The following is a 24,546-nucleotide window of genomic DNA, read 5'->3' on the forward strand; positions in this document are numbered from 1 at the left end:
TTGTATTGTAGTAAATATTTTAATTAAAAAATTAAAAACAAAATAAAACATTATTAATGAAATACAAGCGACATTTTTATTATACATACACTAAATATACATATATATATATATATATATATATATATATAAATTAAGCTTTTTTTGCTGTAAGTGTTAGATGTTAGTGTGCGGTGTTGCACAAAATGAGTAGACTTCAATAATCCCGTGGCGACGACCGACGTTCTTTATTATCAAAAATCAACTGAAGTACAGTGACATAAATTCTTATATCCAAAGCTAGCCCTAAACCCTGATTATGCTGACATTGCATATTTACGCGAGGCATCGCATTACTTCGGGCAACAACATTGTTGCGCGTTGGAGCCACTGCTGCTGTTGTGCAATATCCGCTGGGAACGGCTACATTCATGCTGACGGCGCGTGATCAATCTGAACATTTATGTTTTGCTGGTCGATTGTGTTAACTCCTCCCCCACTTAGATGAATGACGTCCTCGGCTTTCTTGAAACCGTTAATTAATGTTTGAAGATCACGTTGACGTTTGTTCCTCTGATGTCTTTGATAGAGTTTCATCGAAGCGTAGCAGGAGAGTAAAAGGATGGCCACGGTTAGCCCAGATACTATTGGCCTTCTTACTAGCCCTTCCTCTAGTTGAGCAATATCCCGCAGATTTTTTATGCTTATCTTCTGCAGGTATGGCAGGCTTGGTATCTCTTGGTGGTCTGTTATATTTAAAAGCGCAGATACCGCTGGTCCCGGGGATTTCCTCACGTAGTTTTTTTGGTTTTGGCATACGGTGTTGTTTACCTTTATCTTGTCGTCAAAGGTAAGGAGGAACGTCCCTTTTACCATCTGCTCGTTGACTGTAGCTGCTCCGTCGTTGATGATGATTACTCCATCGTCGACTATGGTTAGAGGTTCGAGGTGGCTGGGCCGAGTTGAACAATGTGCGGTGTCCCCTGAGTGTAGCTGTTGAGCGCATGTTGTGTAGGGTGACTTCTTGCAGAACGTTATTGTGAGGGCTGTACTACAATTTCCTATTGATATTACATGATTTCCACAGTCAGCTAAATTGTAGTCTTCGGCGAAATTTATTATGATGCCGTTGTGTTGGACAGGGTATACGGTTAATTTTTTACATACTATGCTAGGCTTAGGATATCTTATAATGAAATGTAGAAAATTTTCGCTTAACAAAACTTTAATTTGAGATACTTCCATTAAGTCAGTAATAGTGATATTTATAGAGTGTTCATTAACAATGTTTTTTAAATCAGTGGAATCCAAAATGGAGGGGTTTACAATTCCAACCTTTGCAAGTGTTACTGATAGTATTAAGGTTTTTAACTCTGAGATAATTATTCTATTTCTTGTTAGCAGCGTTTCATATAAATGCTCTGTGTCTACTTGTTTTACTTTTGTGTTTTTTACTAGGAGGTTTACGGTGTCAGTTAGCTTATTAATTTGTTCCTGCATTTTTGTGTTTATGGTTATCTGCCTATTTTCTGACTCTACAAGTTCATTCTGTGTAAATTTTAGTTTCTCGAAATCATCATGGTCTGGCGTGCCAGCTACGACCTTTAGAACGGTGCCTAGCATATTGATACTCCTAGCATGTCTATGGTGGACATTTACTGTAGCTATTAATGTTTCTATATGTTGTATGTCTGCGTCTAATAACATTCTCATATGTGATCGGGGGAAATGGTTTGCTAATTCTTTCGTATTTTTTACTATTTCTGAGTATAGGGTAAGGTTGGTTGAGTGCTTCAAGTATTGGAAATCCGTCCAAATGGTTACGTATCCGTCCAAGATCGGTATGTAGTCCATGTTAGTATAGTCAGTCAATTTCGCTGTTATCGTTGTAGCAAAAAGAAGTATAGTCCAAATCCTAAAAAGATAAAAAAGGGAATTTAATGTTTTGCCTATCTTAGATTGTCCTTGTGGACCACCCTCCCTTTTATTAAGACTGTTGTCCCCAAGTCTGCGTCAATTTTGCCTTCGTTGTATAGTGGTGTCAGTTTGTTCCCTAAGCGTCTGTTTGTTTTTTCCAAAACTGTGTCGCCTATTTGGAATTGTCTATTGTGTCTTGTTTCGTTTACTCTATTTGTTAGGAGTTGTTGTGCCTTTTGAATTTTATTTCCTATCTCTATTTCGAGTTCTGGGGAGGATGAGTGGATTATATCGATTGGTCGTTTGTCCGTTACTGAGTGAATTGTATTGTTATATTCGATAGTTGCTTGAAGTATCGTTTCAACAGTGTCAGTAATTTTTCTTTGAGCTGTTAGGCATCTTGCAATGTCACCGAGGGTGCTATGGAATCTCTCGACTTGTCCGTTTGATGTACTATGGAGTGGTGGGGCATTTACGATTTGAATGTTATATTGATTGTTTAGCAGAGATTTTATTGTTTCGGACTTTATGGAGGGCTCGTTATCGCAATAGATCGTCTTGGTATGCCGGTAAAAATTTACAAGTTGTAAAATTGCTGATTGTATGTCAATTATTGTCCTTGAAGCGATGGGTTGAACAATTGCAAATTTTGAAAATTTATCTATGCACGTAAGGAAGTATTTTTTATTGGTTGAGTATATGTCTATGTGTAGTATTTCGCCCACATAGGAAGGTATGGGTGTTTCTCCAAGTATTTGTTTTTGTGGGTGACGATTGTACTTAGCTGTTTTACAAATTTTACAATTTGAAACAACTTCGTTCGTTAATTTTGTCATTTTCGGAAAAAAATAGTCTTGTAAAATCTGCTTCACATTTTCTTGGGCTGCTCTGTGAGCCCGATTGTGTTCTGTTGCAATTATTTCTTTCTGTTCGTTTTTATCAAAAATGTCATTTACTATGTACTTTGTATATCGAAATGTTGTTGTTGGAAAAGTTTCTATTAGTTTATGTTGTATGAATGCTAATATTGGTAACTCGCAATGGATTGCATTTACGACATCTTTTTTGACTACATCGCAAACTCTTTTGATTAACGAGTCTCTGTTTGAGAAATGAATTGTATGTCGGATTTTCTTACCAAATAGGATAACTGTACGATCAGAGGCTATATTATTTTCTTCTATTATAATTTGGTTTTGGAAACAGTTGATTGGTTTGTCTGTTGTGTCTATGGTGTATGTGAGCGATATTTCGCTGTGAATTGTGGCTCTGTCTGACTGTACATCGTCCTCTAGGGCATGAATATTATGCCGTGACAGTGCGTCCGCAACGTAGTTCTCCTTCCCTGGCTTGTAATAGATGTTTGCGTTATATTCATCTATAAAAGCTTTCCAACGCCTGATTTTTGCGTTCGGGTTTCGGTCGGATACTGCAAACGTCAGAGGCTGATGGTCCGTAAAGATATTTAAATTTTTTACCCCATATAGATAATTTCGGAGGTTTTTTAAAGCCCAAACTATTGCAAGTAGTTCCCTCTCATTTGTTGCAAAGATAAGCTCTCTATCCTTTAATGTTCTTGATATCATGGTGATTGGTTTTCCACCTTGTGACAGAACTGCCCCAAGACCAGAGGATGAAGCGTCCGTTGTTAAATCAAACGGCTTCTTGTAGTCGGGGTAGAGCAACATTACATTTTCGGATGCAAGAACCTCTTTTAGCTTCTCGAATGCCGCATGTTGACTCTCGTCAAATTTTACTGGAATTTTTTTGGATTGTCCGGCGCTCACTTTGCCATTTTGGCCTTTTAAGATGTCGCTTATAGGTTTTGCTATAGACGCGAAGTCCTTGATGAAACACCTATAGTAGCTTGCCAACCCAAGGAATGATCTGACGTTAAACAAAGTTGTTGGTACTTCATAGTTACGAATCGCTTCAACTTTACTTGGACATGTCTTTATACCATTACTTGAGACTACGAAACCTAGGTATTCTACACTTTCTTTGAAAAAGTGCGACTTTTCTGGTGAAACTCTCATGTTGGCCTCGTATAGTTTATCTAGGACCCAGGCGATATGCTTGACATGGCTTTCCATATTTTCAGAAAAAATGATTACGTCGTCTACGTAAACATAACAAGATTTTCCAATTTGCTCTCTGAGCACATCGTCAATGGCTCTCTGAAAAATACTAGGTGCATTTTTCAAGCCAAAAGGGAGCCTGCAGAACTCATACTTTCCGCTTCCTACAGAAAAGGCTGTTTTTTCTCTATCTTTTTCGGCAAGTAAAATCTGGTGGAATCCGGATTTTAAATCTAGTGTTGTAAAGTACTTTGCTGTGCCTAAGTTGGATAAAATGGAGGCTATATTGGGAATGGGGTATTTGTCATCTATTGTCTTTTTGTTTAGTTTTCTGAAGTCTATAACTAAACGTTTCTTTTTTCTTCCCTGCTCGTCGGTACCTTTTTTATCTACAACCCACACGGGGTTGTTGTATGGTGACTGGGACGGACGTATTATACCGTTTTCTAACAGATCTTGAGTTTCTGTGTTTACGAATTCTGATACGCCCATTGGGTATGGATATAATTTTGAATAAATGGGATTCTCGTCCTCTGTTCTAATAGTTGCAATGACATTTGTATTATACGGAAGCGCTTCATTTGGTTCCGCAAATACTCCTGCTCGGGCTTTGAGCATTGTTTGAAATTCCGTTGTTATAGCCTGAGGGGCTTCTATTTCTTTGACACTTGTGAAATTTACGGCTGGGCATTTTAGAAAGTTAATGGTCTCAGAACCATAGTTTGTTGTTAGTTTCTTATTTTTGAAGTCTAATAAAACGTTGGTTTGGTTTAGTAGGTCAAGTCCGATTATACCATCGAATGTCGTGAGGTTTGGTAATAAGAAAAATGTTGTCTTGGTATTAAAAAGGTGCATTATGCATTTCTTGTCAACTACGTTGTGGCCATGGATTGATTTTAATCGAAAGGGTTTTTCTACCGGCGTAATATTTTTTAGTTCTTTTAATGGTCTCACGTAATTCTTTGAGGCTCCGGTATCTATTAGCAACTTTATGGTTTTCCCTGCTATCGTTCTCTCTATGAACGGGAGCAGGGATTTATTCCTAAAAAATTGACCTGGTCGTATTCGTCCAATTCATTGTCAACGTCTTCTGTCTCGGTTTCTGCGATCGCTTGGTATTCGCTATTGTCCTGCTCGTATTCTGTATCTTCTGTTCCTAGGTGGTTAACTCTTTGCTGTTTCGGTCCTGTGAACCGTGCGCTACCGCTGTTTGGTCGTTTGTTTGCCTGTCCCTGGTTATTGTAGTTTTCGTATTGAGTGCGTCGTTGTTGATTTGGCCACTGAGTCTGTTTCGAGAAGGTCGCGTTTTGTTGGTGTTGCGTAGCCTGTCTGAAGCGAGAAGATGAGTCAACGTCCATTGGTTCTACCTGTTCTTGTCGTGGTGAGAATTCTGGTCTTTTGTAGTGTGGGCTTTTTCCTGGTTGGTTGTGTTTTGGGTCTTGAGCTAGAGTCTTGTCTCTGACTTGCTGTCTTTGTTCGATCTTCTGCGCTTTTTCTTCTATACTGCGGGCGAAATTTGTGGCGAACATATAACGTTCATGATTTGACTCAACTTCTTGAGCCAATGCCAATGCAGAGGGAAGATCAATTGGTCTAGCTGAGAATAGGACATCACTTAAGGCCTTCCTGGTTCCTGAGATGAATACTCGCAGGGCGTCTGCTCTATATTTCTCATTTAGCGAAGAGGCAACGGTGGTGTCGTAGGTCATGATTGTCTTATTTATAAGTAAAGTCAGTTTCTTTTCTACCTCTTCGTAGTACTGCAGTAGTGTCAAATTTCCTTGGCGGAGTGTTGACATCTCCTGTTCAATTAAGTATATCGGTCGTTTGTCGGAGTACGTGAAATCTAACCGATTTATAATGGCCTTAAAATTTAGAGGAGTGTCGAAAGAAGAGAGTACCATATCAGCAGCGTTCTTAATTTTGTTTCTTAATATTCCCAAAGCTTGATAATGCTTTGAGCTACCATCGTATTTCTCATATACCTTGTATGCGATATGCGCAGCCTTTCTCCAAGATACATAAGTTTCGCTTTTTCCTTCAAAGTCCGGGAGGGACTTCATGATGTCAAGGGTTTCGTTGCAAATAACACCTATTTTGATTTCTGCCTCCTTGAAAGTTTCTACCTCGGGTGCGCTAACCTGTACTGAATTTATACGTTGTTCAATTTCGTTTAATTTTCTATCAAAGCTATCTTTTTGAGCAGCTAAAGCGCTTGCGACTGCGCCTTCTACTATAGCTTTTAATTGATCTGAATTCAAAGCCATTTTTAAATTTTCTGTGTTGTAAATTTTTCGAAACTTTGTTATTAAATCTTGTATTTCACTATCACTCATAGGGCAAGTAAAGACAGGGAATTTTGCGTGCTGCGTTTTTTGTTATTAATAATTAATATTTAAAGGTTGAAATTGTATTTTTATTTGTTTTTACTCCTTAATTTCTTTTTTTGCAATGAACACTCTACTCACATGTTCTTATATTATGTTAGTAGACTGTATGTTGTGTGTTTCTTCGCTGATGAGCCGCTTCGTGGTGGGTGTCTTCGCTGCGTACTGTTTCGTCTAATGCTGCTTTCTTTTTTCTTTTTTCGTTTTTGGGTTCGTTTCGGTTGGGCGCCAATTAAGCTTTTTTTGCTGTAAGTGTTAGATGTTAGTGTGCGGTGTTGCACAAAATGAGTAGACTTCAATAATCCCGTGGCGACGACCGACGTTCTTTATTATCAAAAATCAACTGAAGTACAGTGACATAAATTCTTATATCCAAAGCTAGCCCTAAACCCTGATTATGCTGACATTGCATATTTACGCGAGGCATCGCATTACTTCGGGCAACAACATTGTTGCGCGTTGGAGCCACTGCTGCTGTTGTGCAATATCCGCTGGGAACGGCTACATTCATGCTGACGGCGCGTGATCAATCTGAACATTTATGTTTTGCTGGTCGATTGTGTTAACTTATATATATATATATATATATATATATATATATATATATATATATATATATATATATATATGTATTATTATTATTATATTTTGTTATTGTTGATATAGGAAATTAGACACAGATAGGCATAAAAATATGATTGGCATTGGATCTCCTCAGTCGGCCAGCCAAAAGAATTGACGCACCTCCTCCTCATTAGAGGGCCGGCAATGGGGCGGCGGCTCTATTAGGGAATTGCGTAACGCCTTCATTGCCAGCATATTCCGCTTCGAGGCCAGCGACAGGTCAATAATGCGATCTGGATAATGGACTCCAATCAAGCACTCGTAGCGCTTCTGCTCCTCAGCTGACATTAGCCAAGGCTCGTGGCTAAAAATTGAAAGAAAATATATTAAATTGTTCAATAGTTGAAAAGCAACTGAAACATTTTGAATTATGAAACATTCATTATATTACTGATACGCTATTAGAGAGAACCCGAAAATTTGTACTATCCATTAGTGATAAATAAAGCATATATTGTTCCTTATACAGAGACAACTACAGCTGTTGTTAAACGTGGCCGGGAGTGTTTATGAGTTCATCCGTGGGGGCTATTTATGTATAGTATGATTTGACAAACGAGAAGGATGCGAACATATAGACAGACTGACAAGAGATATCGGAAGTCAAAAAAGTCGGAAGAGACTAAGAATAATCATACCAACTGAGCTCAGTGATATTGGGAACTCGTAAAAAATTGAATCAGAGCTATAATGGAAGACGGTAATACGAAGGCCGCTGCTACAAGCTACAATGAAAGTCAGGGATAGGAATACGATTAAGATATATACATACATATGTAAATATTTTCGAAATATCCCATAACAATATGATAATATTTTCCATATGTATGTATATCCCAGGATAATAATATAGCTGAAATAAAAAGTATACATATATGATAATGGATTTTAGCAATAAAAGTGATCTAAGAGCTGACCTTCTTGTTTTTTTTTTTTCAAATTTCCCATTCTTTGCCATCGCACATTGCAACATGAACTAGATTTGAAAGATTGTCTGTGATTTCAAGTATTTACAATTTGGATTTCAGCTGAGATTAAAGCACTTTTAAAGCTCTAAATGACATAACAGAAACACGCTTCATTTGACAGTGACTTCCGATTGTGAAAGACATTACATTTCCAGAAAAGTATCATTAAATTGCTCATGGCCAATTGGAGACCAGATGTTCAGGGGGGCAATTTGTAGGGCTCAAACACAACTCACATGTACTCCTTGGGCACGTGCTGTAGCTCTGGCACGTACTGCTTGATATACTGGCCGTTGGGATCGAGGCGCTTGGCCAGCGCCACAGGGCAGGTGACGAGGGAGGAGTCGAGCAGTCGCTCGAATGCCGAGCTGGATACCCACATCCAGTTGCCCGCGCAGACCGACCAATCGGCGTCCAGCAGATACTTGAGGAAGTGCTGCAGGCCGAACTCCCAGTTCTGCCAGAGGCCGCCGCGAGTGAGGAAGGTGGCCACCGTGTTGCGGAGCGTGTGGTGCAGCCAGCCCTCAGCCAGCAGCTGCCGCATGGCGCTGTCGATCAGCGGGAAGCCCGTCTGGCCGAGGCGCCAGCGCTGCAGTTGTTCGGCATCGGGCTTCGCCCAGGGTATGCTGAGGCAGATCTCGTTGCCCTCCATGCGGTCGTACTGCGGATTGTTCACCGACATCGTGTAGAAATACTCACGCCATATCAGCTGTCCGGTAATGTGGGCGCCGCCCGACATTTGGACGCCCCGGACGCAGGCGCGCAGCTGCACGTTCTTGAAGAGGTCGTGCATGCACCAGTAGAACCTGCGCACGGACAGGCAGCCAAAGCGCAAGTGGGCGCTCATCGACTTGGGCGTATCCAGAATGTTGGGCATGGCCTGGTTAGGCAGATAGTAGCCACGCTCGAAGGCGTGCTGCTCCACCTTGAGCCGCTCACCCAGCAGCAGCAGCGCCTGCGTCTCGCCACCGACCCAGTTGATTTTGGCCAGGTAGCCCATGTTGTCGCTGTATACATTGAAGTGTTCCGGCGTGGGGGTCATCTCAAAGCAGCCAATGTCATGGCGCAGCTCCGGGGACAGCTGAACAAACTTGACGCCCCCAAAGTGCGGATCGCGCACCGGCCTTGGCGGCAGGCCGATAATCTGCACCGTGTGCTGCAGGTCGAGCTGTGATTAGCCAGACAGCAGTTGCTAGTGGAGCTGCAGTTACTTACTAGGAACATCTGGTAGGTCAGGGGGGCGATGCCGCCGTTCGTGTCGATCACAGTGCGTGGATCCCATAGTGTGTGTGACACCTTCTCCACGTACTCGATGCCCAGCTCGCGGCAGAGGCTTTTGGTTGCTTCGTCCCGCTCGTTCCAGATGGGCTCGCAGTCCTGCTCCACGCAGATCTTGTGCAGGCCCACGTGCTCATGCAGACGCCGAAAGATGTGCACTGGCTGGCCCTCGCAAATGAGCAAACCGCCGCGTCCTTCCGTCGCCTCCTGCAACTGCCTGTCGATGTCCTGCAGCGAGTCTAGCAAGAAGCGCATGCGATTGTATCCAACATTTTTTGTGCCTAGATTAGGAAAAACAAATAAATTTGTAATTGCTCCAATGGGAAATATATATTTTTTTAAATATATATATATTTTTTAATTTTGTACTTTCTACTTTTAATTTTCCAAAAGGTTATAATATATTAATCTATGATACATGATTTAATCTAAAAAATAAAAAATAAATAATCAAGTACAAGTAATAATAAGATTGCTTTTTACCTATATTCCTAATAATAATCAGAGATAAAAACAATTAGTTACTTAGTTTTAAGTTTTCCAATAACCGTTTTCGGCCCAACTGTACGTATTCAATAAAAAAAATATTTTTTACATATGGCTGGCGATACACGCGCTGCTTATACATATGTACATATGTATATGCATATAAAAAGAAGTATGTGTGTGTATATATGTTATATATCTACATACATATATATTACTATTAAAGTCTCTCTGAGAAGCTAATTGCCTGCAATCGCAATGGTTTCTCACTTCCACCTCTGCCTCTAACTATCTGCCTCGCTCTGGCCCTCTCGTTCTATCTCTCCATCTCTCTCTCTCTATTTATCTCTCTCTCTTTATCTCTCTCTCTCTCTCTCTCTCTCTCTCCCGCTCTGTTTCTCTGTTTCTCGCGTAGTAGAACGCATTGTTTTGTTTACGGTTGATTGGACCTAAGCACGAGTAGAGTCGCCTCGTGCCTCCCTCTCTGGCCATGGAAACATGATGTGCTTGCATCGCTTGCTCGAGCGATCCACTAAATATTTGGTAATCAAAAGTCGCTGAATTGCGCTATTATCTCATAGTGCAGAGAGGGAGCCGGCGAACGTAATCGTAGAACTCAGTCCAACCAGATGGATGACAGCGTCAGCTGCAACTAGCTGCAACTGCTTGACTTGACTTACCCGCGCTCTCGCCATCGAATATGAAAATGGGTATCAGGGCGACGCCTTGATCTTTGTTGGACAGCGCGGCCAGCATCGCTGGATTATCGTGAAGCCGGAGACCATGGCGAAACCAAATCACATTCGCACCGCGCCGAGCCATGCTGCAGATCTCTGAGTGCGGTTCAGTCTCGTTTTCGTCTCTCAGTTTTCCAATTAGTTGTTGGCTTGCTCCGTCGACGAGATGCGCTCGCGTTGACGTTCGATTTGCGAATGGAGCAACTGCGACGACGTGGACAGCGTTTACGACTGACTGGGACCCGGCCGCCGCACTGAAGCTTTAGCTTTGACATGTTCTCATCGCTGTCGAGTGCGTCAATACAAAGCTGTACGCGTGTGCCCGTCTCTCTCTCAAGTGTGCGAATGCTTACAGAATGCATGAGTGTGTGTGAGTGTGGTAGCGCGTACACGTGTGTGTGTGTGTGCTTGTGAGTGGCAGTAGCAGCGGGAAGCACTTAACACACGGCTCGTTGCATTTTGAGCACTGCACTACGCTCAGCTAACCAGAGTCGCCCCCGCACACCCGCCGCAACGAGCGTCAGCGTCCGACTACAACCCCAAAGCTCAACTGTTGCTGCTTATTACGTCGCTAGCGATTTTGTTACGACCTCACCAAGGGTAACGCGACTATTTCATTAGGCTGAGGTGAGCAAGACAATATAGAAAATATGTATATGATGATATAAGGTAAGATATAGAGATTGAAAAAATAGTTGTTATCGAAAATGTTAAGGTAAAAATTCATTTCGAAAGTTATTTTTCTAGGCTTCCTATTTGGATTTTACAAAAATCGCATTTGGATTTAACAATAGCTATGAATTACTGTGTAAAAATAAAACCCATACAGCCTTGAAGTGGAAATGTAATATCTGTAAGACCATTAATATGTAAGTTGTTACTGAAAGGCATAAGGTGTCAAACTTAGTCTCACTTAAGCTGCGAAAGGGTATTTGCTAGTCGCTTGATAAGCAGCCTTCAATTTTTGCTTGTTTGTGGCTTTGAAATTGACAGTACGATGGTACGTCAATTCTAAACCTAAGCCCTCAGCTGGCTTACTACCTCGTCTGCTCCGCAAATGTTTTTGTGTTAGCTTCTGAGGCAGTGCATCGAAAACTGCAGCTTTGCATGTCACCCAAAAAAGAGGGTAGAGAAGCGTTTGTCGCCCGCATGGAGGGAGGAAAAGGCAATATTGGTGGTACCATAATCTGGCACGCCCATTGCCAATACAATGGCCCAAGCAGACCCACGCACGTGGCCCACGTGTCCAACGCAACTAAAAACAACAACAACAATAGCAACAACAGCAACAAAGATTGCAGCAACTAAGAACAAAGCTGTGCAATTTTAAATAAATGCCACAGCGGATCTGATAAAGAAATGAAAATCCGCACAATGCAGTAGTGGAAGCCACCTGAGACAATCTATGCGAGGAGCATTAACCTCGTTGCCATAGAGCCAGCCAATGGCTAACTGTAAATCGACGCTGAGATTGCGACAAAAATTTGTGCAAATATGTGAACAGTAAAACATTGAATTTACTGAAAACAATATATTTATATATATTTATAAAATAACATAAATAAGTAGATGATTGAATTCTCTTCAATATTAAGCACTTAAGCACTCATTTTCTTTTTTTCTTTTTGACCTTTTAACTTGGATAAATTTGTAGAATACAAACTTCACAGCAATATTGCAGGTTAAGAGGAACTCGGAAGTTTTCAAAACACAATATAGTACTAGAAGTTCTAAAAAACAAATTAATCTTATATGAATAAAATTTAAGAATGCTGAATTTTATATATTTTATATAAACGTGATATAATACAAATTATATTTCGTAAAATAAAACCATTTTTTAATTATGAAATATATAATATTTATATGTATTTATATTGTGTATACAATATATTCACTAATATTTAATTTGAAATTTAATTTACTTACAATGCCGAACAGGTATACGACGATTTTTATTTGATTTTGATTTGGTCTTAGGCTCTGCAGATAAATGTAAATTTGTATATGCCATTGCATATATTATATTTTGAGTTGTTTATTGTGATTGTCGACCACTGTTCGCCGTTGTTACGTTAGCCGACGTTCAGGTGCTCTGCTATGAGTCCTTTGCGTTGTTTCCTTGGCTCAGCTGTCCTTGGTGCCCAAGCAGTTGCTTGTTTTTCTTTTGCTCAACACGTCACTAAGGAGTTGACGGGCTTGATGCCTTTGTGCAATCAGTACACTACACACAGACATGTGCACACACACATGGCCACACACACACACACACACACACACACGCATGCAGAGGAAGGGAGAGAGAGAACAAAGGGATGCCGCCTTGTATGGCATCTTCTGGCAGCTGCTGCCGCTGTTTGTGTTGACGGTTCGTTACTTTACATCATGGCAAGTCCACGCTCATGACATTGCAACGGAATGCGAATGTGAATGTGAATGTGAATGCGAATGATGCAGCTCGTTGCAGAGCTGATTGTTAAATAAATTTTATATAATTTTCAGCTCTGTGTTGGGGTAGATTGTTTATTGTAAATGGCCAGTTATGAGTGCCCCAGCTGCCATTAGATAACTGCGCGGAAGTTGTTGTGGCACCACTGCCGAGGACTGCTCCTGCTGCTGCTTAGCGCTCTGGCGGTCCAGAAACAATTCCTCATAGAAATTCCTTCGAGCCATAGTGAAATGCTCAGACCATAAATCAAAGCAGCTGCAGCAAGCGTGGAGCACTGAGCGTTGAGCGTTGAGTGGAAATAAGCACTTACACACGAATTGGAATTGGAATTTGATTGCTTGAGGCCTGTTCTTGACAGAGAGTTTCAATTTTGTATTGTTTTATTTCGCATAACTGCAACTTTCCGTTGACGTCAGTTGCCGCAGACACTTTGGAGAGTTGACGCTAAAAATAAATATATTTTTGCTAAAACAAAAATCCAAAGGCTTAGAAAATCGCACGTGTGCTGAGCGATTTTCATACCCACTGAGATGAGCCTTCAGAAGGGTATAATGATTTGGTGCATGCAGGTAAATATTTTATCAGTTTATAATTTTTAAGTTATTGTGAATTATGACGAAAAGCAGAGTCCATATGAAAGTAAAAAACTGAGCTAAAATGCTATTTTCCATAATAATTTATCATTTACAAACTATTCTGCATCAACACGACGACCTGAGTCTACTTGAAATCATCTCAAAAACTACAAGATCTTAAAAATATTGAAAATTTATTCATGTTATAAGAGAGCACAGGCTGGATCAGTTTATCAGTTAAAATAAGTGCGCGAGGCCAATGCGTTCTTTTGTTCAATAATATCTAATGCATAAAAACTAACTCAATAATAGATATAATATCAATTGATGGACAGAATGCATCTGGCGAAAAGTTATTCAAAATTTAGTTTAATGCAGTGCAAAATACAGAATAAACGTGAAATATTTGTATGTAGGCATACATAAAAGGTGGGTACAGCTCTTCTCTCCAAACAGATGTCTGCATTCTAGTCAGGCACTCCCACCTAGAGTAGTCTTACTTGTTTTTGCTACACAAAAATGAATCATGAATTGACGTCAATGAGGTCTCGTAGAAGATTTGAAATAATAATATATAAAATATTTATTAACTTTTTTCCAAACTCTCGCTGAAAACAAATTGATTTTCTGTGGGGCATTTGTTAACTAAAGTTAACCTGAAATTGTATTACTTTCTTTGATATATATTTTCTGTTGTTGTGGCTGCCGTGGTCGACGAAATGCAAACTCAGTTGTGTTGTTGTTGGCTTTAAGCTTCAGCTGTGTAATATTTTTCGGCTCATTTCCAACAACAGACATTGCAAACATAAAGAAACATTCGAATCTCAATTTGGGTTTAGCTGGACCACAATCATTTCTGTTTGCAAAGGCTGCTTTGGCATGCAACATAAGGCGATTATAACGAAGACAATAAACCAAAATATCCATTCCCACATAGCAGCAGACCAATCAAGCTAAGCCAGTAGTTGCAAAAATGCCAAGTCCTGTGACCTAATCGCCTCGGAGCTTTATTTATGTGTGCAAGCAGCTCATGAAAGTCCTAGCTGCACGTACTCGTATCGTGCACATACAGATTGAACTTTTCCTTTCAAATGTCTGCTGCTCTTTAGCTGTGTGTGTGTGTGTGTGAGAGCCCTACAGATTCATCAAATACAAGTCGTAAAGGGAAACATGCATGCGAGGCATACGCATGCAAAAATCAAGCATACGCGCTGCTAAACTCTTGTTTGTGATATATTATTGTAAGCTGGTGACATCATTTACCCCTTTTCCGTTCAGAAATTAATTACCCAGATGTATAACAATTAATTCGCCGACTCGTTATCAGCCGGCCTGTCCACAGGACTCTCGATTCCCATCTGTCCGTTATTGTCGAGAGTTAATTGAGTCTGCTTTTAATTGTGAATTCTCATTGAAATTTCTGCAAGGTATTTCAATAATAATATTATTTCTACCAAAATGTGTGAAGCAGTGCAGCAGACATAATTGTCAAGCAAAAGTATTGAATATCGAAAGTATTCATTTTCTGAAATATACATATGTACTGAAACTGTGCTGAACGCTTTCGGCTTTAATAAGCTACATCGCTTCGCAATGGGCCAACAAGTCGGCATTCATTTAAGCAAACAGTTATTAAATAATATTTGCAGTTGTGCCGTTGGTGTTTACATTCGGCTTTCAATTCGAGCCAATTGGCTAAGCGATTTATTGGGGCCCACAAATCAATGCATGCCACACCCACGCACATGCAAACACACACACAAATACACGTACGCACTGCACATCCTTTGGGCTATTTAGATTTCATCTTATCTATGCCCGGATGCCACATCAGTTATTTTAGAGCCCATGTTATTCTTTGCTGCCGACTGTTGTTTATTTTAAGTCAAATGCCAGACTCACAGGCGCCCACTCAACCATAATTGACAACAGTGTGTGGTTGAGCGAGCGTCTGTTTGTGTAGGGCTGTCAGCGCTAGGACCGCAGGACCGCAGGACTTGCCTCCTGGCGTATGAGCCCAACATGCCTCTGGATAGACGCACTGCAGTCAGCCATTGTCGGGGCCGCCTGCAAGCCCATCGAAGCGTCCGCTCAACAGTCTGGGCTCTGGCCACTGGGCGCTGGGTACAGTGAAGTCTGCTCGTATCGGCCGGCTGTTAACGTGGAGCTCATTCTCATGTTGTAAATATTGTTTTATGTGTGATTGATCGGGCCAGCTATGCGTAGGCATGCGTGCCAACAAATGAACTCCCATAAATAATTATGTAAAGCAGCAGCTTGTCCTTTGAAGTCGCATCGGCACACACACACACACACACACACACACACACAGACACAGGTAGCCACAGGTCCAGTCGATGCCTGACAAGCGCAGGTAGTTCAGCGAGGTCTAAAAGTAGGTCGCCAAACCGTCCTGCGGCCCATCTGCGAGAACGTGGAGCATGGCGCATGGCGCATGGAGCGTGGGGCGTGGAGAGTGGAGAGTGGACCGTCGCATATTATTGAATGGCTGCAGTGCCAGCGGTAAGCCAATTAGACTCTGATTGAATGCGCCAGCTGAAAGTCAATGAGGAGTGGGAGCAGTCGTGGGAGTAGTCGTGGGAGAGTGTGTTACTTGGTTAATTGCTTGGGGACTGCGCGCCAATCGACGTGATAAGAACTTCTTTCCCGTATATATTGACTGATTGGCAGACGGACTCGGCAACTGGCTGCTTGGGTGGAAAGAAGCCGTAATAGAGAATTTCCAGGTTGACTGACTGAGTAATTTATTGATGTGAATAATAATGCGCAATCAATAGGTCGATGCTGAAATGTCAGCATGTACAATTGTTGAAATGACTGATTGATTGAGTCTAATGGGATCTGAGAAAACGTTTTGAAACTATTAGGTTTTTTGATAGACAGGTGTATGACTTAAATATGAGGGCTTCAGCTATCCTACTAGCAATCGACCAATACAGTCAATATACAATTTAATATATAATTGATGCAGTCGTGAAATTAACTCGAAAATAATCGAAAATATGTGTATCAGGTAGAAGCGGGTATATATATGATAAGTTGAGTTGATATCGCCACATTTGTACTTGCGTACGTCCTATAGGTATTCTCTTTAGGTATTTCCCATATGTATTTCCGCTACATACATACATATATCCACTAAGTATTCAACATCCCGGCGTTCTTCGTCTCTTGCTTGAAACAGACTGTGAGATAAACAGAGAGACAGATAGAGAGAGACAAAGTGACAGATATACAAAGACAACACACAAAATATAAACGTGTATTAATATTTACAATTTTTTAATTTCATAGACAAGGGTCTGCTTCAATTGAAAACTAAATTTGTTAAACAAAACAAGCCAAAAATTAAAAAAGATGTAAAAAGTAATAACATCTAATAATATGATGAATATTTAATAATATTTTTTCAAGGGAATAACCTTTGCTCTTTATTTTTCATACTCTTTCACATTCAACAAAAGTCATTTGATTATTTACTTATTAAGCTCATACTCAAAGATTTTCACAAGATAAATGATTGACTAATGCCCGCAATTCGTCAGCAATTTTTGAGCTCTGCGTCATCGTAATTATTATTATATAGGCGCTATTCATATCGTGCGTATGTGCAAGTCATCTATAAGAAAATAATCCGACTAACGCTATGAGGAGCCTCTGCTATGGGGCATGCTTCACCAAGACGAATTCTGTTTGATTTGATTATAGCCAGAGCCAGAGCCAAAACCAGAGCCATTCAAGCCTCTATGAATGCGTATTTATGCGTATGCGTATGGATCGCTTTTGCGATGTTTCCCTCAGCCATTTCAGCTGACATTATTTAATTTATTTTCGTCCTCTTTATGCGGCCAATTTTGCTAATAGCTTTGATGTCAAGTACTCGTGCCTTTGTATTTGTATTTACTCAGCTGGAAACGAGAGCCGAGAGGAAAGTGGAATACCAAAAATTATAATGTGGCCCAGACCAAATTATAGATCTGCGACACGTTGCGGACCTATGAAATGTGTAATGAGAAAATGGCTCCCGATTTATGTTGAAGTTGGCCCAAATTTAGAGTGGGTGGGAAAAGGGGCCACAATCAACGCGTGGCATAAATAAAATGTAAAGAGTAATTTCGTCGGAATAGTTGAAAAGTTTTTCAAATAGCTTACCTAAGGACAGAGTATATATAGTAACTTTTCCATGAAATTTGAACTTCAGTCTGTTTATATGTACAAAACATATATTATATATAATTTACTCTAGTTAAGTTTGCTTCATGAAGAAACTGCGGCATAAACTTTGTTGCCCCAAGTTTCTTTTGTTATTTGTCAAGAAGTTTCTGGCTGCCAAAATTCAATTGAACGAAGAAAAAGTTAAGGGCTTTCCCAAAAAGGATAGTAATGAACAACTTTTCAGCAATAAAAGGAGCATTCAATGCTCGTATCGTTGTTTGTATTTATGCTCTGGCTCTGTTTGTGTAACGAATTTTGTCGCATTGTGTACCCCATGCTGGGCCCGTCCATTATTCAGGCTGCCGCTTATGGTTTTTGGTCAAACATTTGGCTTACATTTAATATTCGATCGGCTTATTTTCGACGTGTGTTCTGAGCCCAATTTGTTGTGGTTCTGCCACATCGAAATCCTTCAAGTCCAGTTAGTCTGGTGTGCGTGTGTGTGCGCATTAAGCGACAGCTATTAGAGCCAACACATATGAGACCAGAGAAGTTTTCCCAGACAACTTATACCTGCAAGGGGCTAAATAAGAAAATGTCAGCTCCTGGCAACTTAAGTAGTATATAAGAATATTAATCACTCGAGGTAATGAGATACGAACTTGTGGAACAGATTTGCGAGCCCGATGGCCATTTTAATAAATGCGACAGGAGCAACAGCAGCAGCAACAGCAACAGCAGCAGGAGCAGCAACAGCAGCAGGAGCAGCAGCAGCAGCAGCAAGAGCAACAGCAAACAAATATTAATCACTCTTAATGAATTTCATGTCAGGCGTGAATATTATCATCCAGCTTTTCGCTATGAGCGCTGACAGGCAGCTCAGGTATTTCGCTGATTAAAAATGCCTGCAGACAAATAAAGTATATATACGTACATGTAAATAAATAATATAAATACCCGATTCGGGCTAGCAGACATTTGATTTTCCCTGGCCATTCACAAAAATATTTTATGTGAAGCAGAACTTTTGTTTTGGCATAAGCAAAAAACACTAGGAAAAGTTGAATTTTCATTGTTCGTTTTTCACTTTCATCAAACGTCGAGCTTCATTTCCGTTTGCCCCTGAGTGCAGGAGCAACTTCCTTTGCCCATGCAATCCAAAGTTCACATAATTGTTTTGAACTAATTTTCTTTTGACCAACATAGAAGTTGATTTTTTTGTTTGCATTTTCTTTGCATTCAGTAAATCTTTGTAGTAATCGCCCGTTCGCTATGCGCTTTCTTACCTTTCCCAGTGACAGGTCGAATTGTGTGCCCTATATTTTCACGGAATGCGGCATTTGCAGAGAAGGAAATGAAATCAATAGAGTAGAATTGAAGCAAAGATAGTTCACTCACAAAACCAATTCAATTACGAATCCGTCGTCCAATGATATGCCAATGATATGCCTTACAATTTTATTTGTGAAGCTCACTTTAAAATATTTTTAAAGATTACTTAATGTCAAAGAATATATTCAAGCTAAATGAATTTTAGACAGAGCTCTGGCCTCAGGATAACAAGCGCTATACTACAGTCTAAAAGTCAAACATCGCAACAATGGTCACCAACAAGCTATAGGAAATTCAATTAAGAAGAACCCGTCCTTATGTAAGACATTTCAAATATGTATATCTTACATCATTTCTGTAACTTAAGTATGCTTAAGCCTTAAGTTTAATATTTCATATGCAGTCTCTCCCATTCCAGTCGATTTTGATGCTCGTATTGATAAAAAACTCAAAATTTTTATTAAACGGTTTTAATTCCTCTGAGATGTTTCAAGTAAATGCTTACTTACGTACATATACATATAATATACAGGTATTTCTCTCCCGACGGCTCCTGTGTGCCACGGCCATTGGCGGCAAGTCGGCAAGGAGCTGGAGCCCCGGCTTCAGGCGACTTAAAGACAACTTAATCTTAACGCTCAGATCTGGATTGAAAAATGGCTTGATGTGGCGTTAAAAAGATTTGGACGCATTAAATGCTACCGTTTATCTAGCAGAAGCCAACTCACACACACACAGTTGAGTCGACGCGTCGACTGCTAGGTATTTGGGGGCACACACATACACACATACACACATATACACACACTCACACGTGTGTTGCATGCGGCTACAAAGGGCGCCGTTGTTGCCTGCGGCAGTGTTTGCTTAATACGCTTCAACTTCTTTACCCATAAGCCAAAACGCAGGATCATTCACGCACAGGGGCTTTATAGAGGCCATGTGGGCATGTCAAAGGCACGTGCAATGCAGTATAAACAATATCACACACACACACACCAACACACTTCTGTTTTATGTACGGATGCTGGACTAGCCGGCGGCATTTCATTTTGCACACACACATTGTTCTGCCCATTGGCCCTGCTGCCAGGGAAAAATATTTTCCTATTTGCCTCTCTCCCTCTCGCTCTCTCGCTCCCCTCTCTCTCCTCTCTCTCTTTCTGCTCTGTCGTTTTTTGTCTTGCCAAACGCCGTCACAAGCGGCACCACTAATACACACATAAGCGCACACCACAGGACCACCACGAGGCGTATACACAATGTCAAAAACTATCGATGGCGAATTTACGCCTTGTTGCTGGCATCGATTCTCGTTTCAAGTTTCTGCGGTTGTTGTTGTTGTTGTCGGTAATGTTTGCTGTTGTTTGTCTTGTTGTTGGCGCATTAGTTCTTGCATTCACGCCCTGGCTTATGGGTTGCAAGTATACCCTGTAACAGGGCACGAGGTTTGGTTGGCAATCATACACGAAACTAAAATCGCATGGATTTTGATTTTAGTTTTTCTTTTTCTTCTCTGTAAGAATATGAATGTTAGATATATGTATATATACTATATATTCACATATTCAAATTATTCTTTTTGTAGTCTTCTGTTATACACACTATATGGAAACTTTGGTATATATCATAAATAATATTTCTACTTTCTCATAGTAGGAAAGACAATTTAAATACATATAAAGGTCAATTAATTCAGAAAAACAAAAAAATGTTTTTAGAATTAAAGATAGATAAAAGAAGTATTAGCATTCCATAGTAGGCCAATGAGACATAAAAGGGAACAGCTCTATGGTACTATGGTGCTCTATCGGTACTAAAGCATATCGATGGCTATGAGGCTGTCGATAGTTGGCGGGTGGGTGAAGGAAGCGAAGATGTTGAGATGTAAATTAACAAAACTAAACGAATTTATCCACTGCACCCTGAAGCCCTTTGAGACTTGAATAACAATGACCCGCAAGCAGGCAGCTTTGTTTGTTAAGCTTGAAAACCTTTCAAATATTATGAGAACATATTGAAAATACATATATTGTTACGATATGTATGGTATTACATGTTATCAATATGTATTTATATTTAAATTTTAATTATTATATTTTATTATTATTGTAAATTTGTGTTACATATATAGCCAACAACTTAGAATACCCATTTACGTATGGGGGCAAATTTGAGGTCGTGTATATGTAGCATATTTGTGCTTACATATTTTTTCGTTGGCCCCTACTATCGCATATTTCACAACATTTTCATTTTAGCGCGTACTAAATACATATATACTCGAACACACACACACACAGTCGCAATCGGAAACACACACGTGCATGCGAGAGCACGCACACAATGCCGCATTTCCTGTTTCCGCTTGTTGCAGAGTCGCCATCGCCATTGCCGTCGCCGTTGCCGTTGCCGCTGCCGTCACATGAGCCATGGGTCAGGGGCAGTTCGGGGAAATTTGCATAAATTTTACGTACTTTTCGCACAGAAGGCAAATTGCATTTTCAGCACAACACGTACTCCATTCAACTTACAGACACACACACACTCCCATACAAATACACCCACATACATAATCGTAGTTTTTGCTACTCCACATAAAGGTAGGCCGCGTGTCCTCGCCTGATTGTCCCTGTCTCCCTGTCTCCCTCCCACGGCTGCTCTCTATCTACATATACATACACATATATTCATACGTATATGTATGTATATATTTATGTGTGTCTGCGTGTTGGTTTAAGGCATGCAAATGTTACGAAAATTGCTTTTTACTTTCCATGTATGTGAATGAGTTTACACACACACACACCCACACACACACACATAGTCATACACACACATACTTATGGACAAAGTTCGAGGACTGGCCCCATAGCATAAAGTTCCTGGTCAGAGGCACACACACAAACACACAAACACATAAAGTTGGTTAAGTGTTTACCTTCAAGTTGTTACTACCGAATTACCTTTTATTGTCATTTTGTTGCCAACTCCGCACACAATGGGAAACAGCTTGACAAAACGAAATCAAATTTTAAATAAATAAATAAATCGTATTCTAAAACTTTTTGATTTGTACGCGCAAAAGTCAAATAATTTATTGCTATTATTGTATTTCATTTATTTTTTTGTGTCCCAATTTGGGATTTGTATTTCTCGATTCTACTGCAAAAAATGTAAAATAAAAATATAAAAAAATGTGTGAAATTTTCACGGAAAATTCATGGATTTTATCAATAAAATGGATTATTCAATCAAATATTTGTAGTTATACTTAGGCAAATTCGATAGAATTTCAATAAAAAATTCGGTAGATTTGGTAAATTGAAAAAAATTATTTTTGGCAGGATTATTTCACTTGTAGAAATTTAAATATATAATAAATATATATATATATATATATATATATATATATATATATATATATATATATATATTGATATAGTTTAAATACATATAAGATATATTAAGATATTAATTTCTTTATATATATATTTTAGATAAATAAGAATAGATCTCGTCAATCGATTTCCACGCTCAGACCATTATTGCAGCTGTTGTTAAAAATATCAAAAATTAATGAACTTGTTCCAGCAGTAATGTATATCAATCTGTGTGACGACATAAATTATAATAAAGAGCATTGACCACATTCGCTTAAAACGCATCTTATTCATTTCCTATTTAATAAAAATATATATAATATATGTATATGTCCAAGTTTCACTTGACTTGTTACACAAATTTTTTTCTATTTGCCGCAAAAATGACGATTGCAACCACTGTAGCTAATCTTACATACGTTCGCCAGTTTGCCCTCCCCACACCTGTTCCTTGATGTGTTGGCAGCCTGTTAAATGATGTGTTGTTAGCCAATTTGGGAGAAATCCTTTTTTGTTGGACTTGCAAAGCAAAACGAGTTCAAATGATTTATTTTATTACAATTTTAAAGCGTTTAATTACTCCAAAGAACAGTCTGAGCTCCGAGACACGAGTCGAGAGTCGAGAGTTAAGCCAACTGCTTGCATTTTATTTTTAAGTGTTTTTTCTTCATTCTCGTTTTTGGTCTTTGGGCATGTGTCCTGGTTGGCTTCTCTGTTATGCATGCAAAATGTTAAATGCAATGTCAGGCGCCAAAAACGTGCTCAAATAATATTCTGCATATAACGAAAATAAAAACAAAGTGCTCTAATGGCTGAATTTTAAAATGCATGAGCCTCGCCCCCCATCCCCCTCCTCCTTGGCACCTTCGCACCTCTCCTGCCATCCAGTCCACTCTCCTTGTGTATGTGCGTGTGTGTGGGAGTTTGCATTTGATCCAGTACATTTATATTTGTGTTTTTGTTTCTATTCTGTGGACTGTTGAAGTTCGTCTCTCTGAGATTTTAATATGTATGAGCCAGAAGATGAAACAGTTATGGTAAGCACACATACTCGCACAGAGGGAGTCACAGATAGTCGCAGCTGTAGATGTGTGTGGCATATTCATGCAGAGCTCTTCGAGCTCGCTTTCGTTTTTCTTCATTTTTTGGCCAGAGCTCTTCAATAATTTCCTTGACTTACCCGGCTTTGCCCAGGGTGTCTGTCGCGTTGTCGTATCGTTTGGCATGCTCTGCAAATTCGTAAGGACTCTGCCAGGGACCAGTTTGACTAATGTAACTCACGTGTAGAACATATTCAACTACCAAGCTCGGCGACGCGTGCCCGTTCGCCCGGCTTGTCTCCTAATAATGCAAAACATTTGTATGGCAAAAATGTTCCGAGCACCAGACAGGGACTTCATTTTATATCACACACACACACACACACACACACACACACACACAGACAGAGAAAGAGAGGGAAAGAGATGCTGTGCTAGCAAATGTAGCATCTTTTTTGCGGCTCGTTAAGTTGGCTCGCTGCCATTTGTTTTATGTAGCTTACTCAATTTATGAATACCCCGATCCACACTCAAAACCTGTGGCTGCTTTTAATGAGTAACCCCAAAGTTAAAGACAACAAACGTTATAAAAGTTTGGGCGAGTGACATTTCCGGCTAATGCTGAATGCATAACTCACACTCTGATGTGGGACTTATAGTGTTACGAATTTAAGTATGACCACAGTCAGGGCAATCTATGTAGCTTATCCGTAAATCTATAAAATGATTAAGTATATTAATATTAAATTATTTAATTATATAAATAGGTAAACATACATTGAAGCAAGCCTTTTTAGTTACAAGTAAAATACTCTCAGATTATTTAAATTGAAATAAATAAAAATAAATTTCGAGATCGGAAGCGACATTCTGAAGGAACTACGGAACTTTTAATTTTAATTACTTTTAATTTTAATAGAGCCCAAAAGCGGACAGCATTCAGAATGTATAAGAAATAAATATATGTATATGTATTTATATCGCCTTCCACTATAACTATGTAAAATAACCACTTACCGGGGCTGTTCGTTAAGCAAAAGCTGTAGTTGCCTCTCCGTCGCTCTTAGTGAAAGACATCCTTTGAGTGTCATTCGGATGGTATAAGCTGTGAGTCTCTATCTCATACCACTAATAATA

General features: G+C 39.8%; 1 protein-coding gene across 1 annotated transcript; it reads right to left on the reverse strand.

The window, feature by feature from the left end:
* Window positions 1-50: 50 nt before the first annotated feature.
* On the reverse strand, window positions 51-10,687 carry cry (circadian regulator cryptochrome). Its single transcript, XM_030386994.2, has 4 exons — window positions 10,398-10,687; window positions 9,169-9,512; window positions 8,190-9,109; window positions 51-7,289 (listed from the first exon to the last, which is right to left on the reverse strand). Exons 1-4 carry the CDS (start codon window positions 10,537-10,539, stop codon window positions 7,076-7,078), a joined length of 1,620 nt encoding a protein of 539 aa, XP_030242854.1. The 5' UTR covers window positions 10,540-10,687; the 3' UTR covers window positions 51-7,075.
* Window positions 10,688-24,546: the final 13,859 nt, after the last annotated feature.

Source organism: Drosophila navojoa, chromosome 2 (assembly GCF_054131105.1).
Source record: "Drosophila navojoa isolate 15081-1374.11 chromosome 2, UAZ_NAV_1.0, whole genome shotgun sequence".
In the NCBI taxonomy this organism is placed as follows: Eukaryota; Metazoa; Arthropoda; class Insecta; order Diptera; family Drosophilidae; genus Drosophila; species Drosophila navojoa.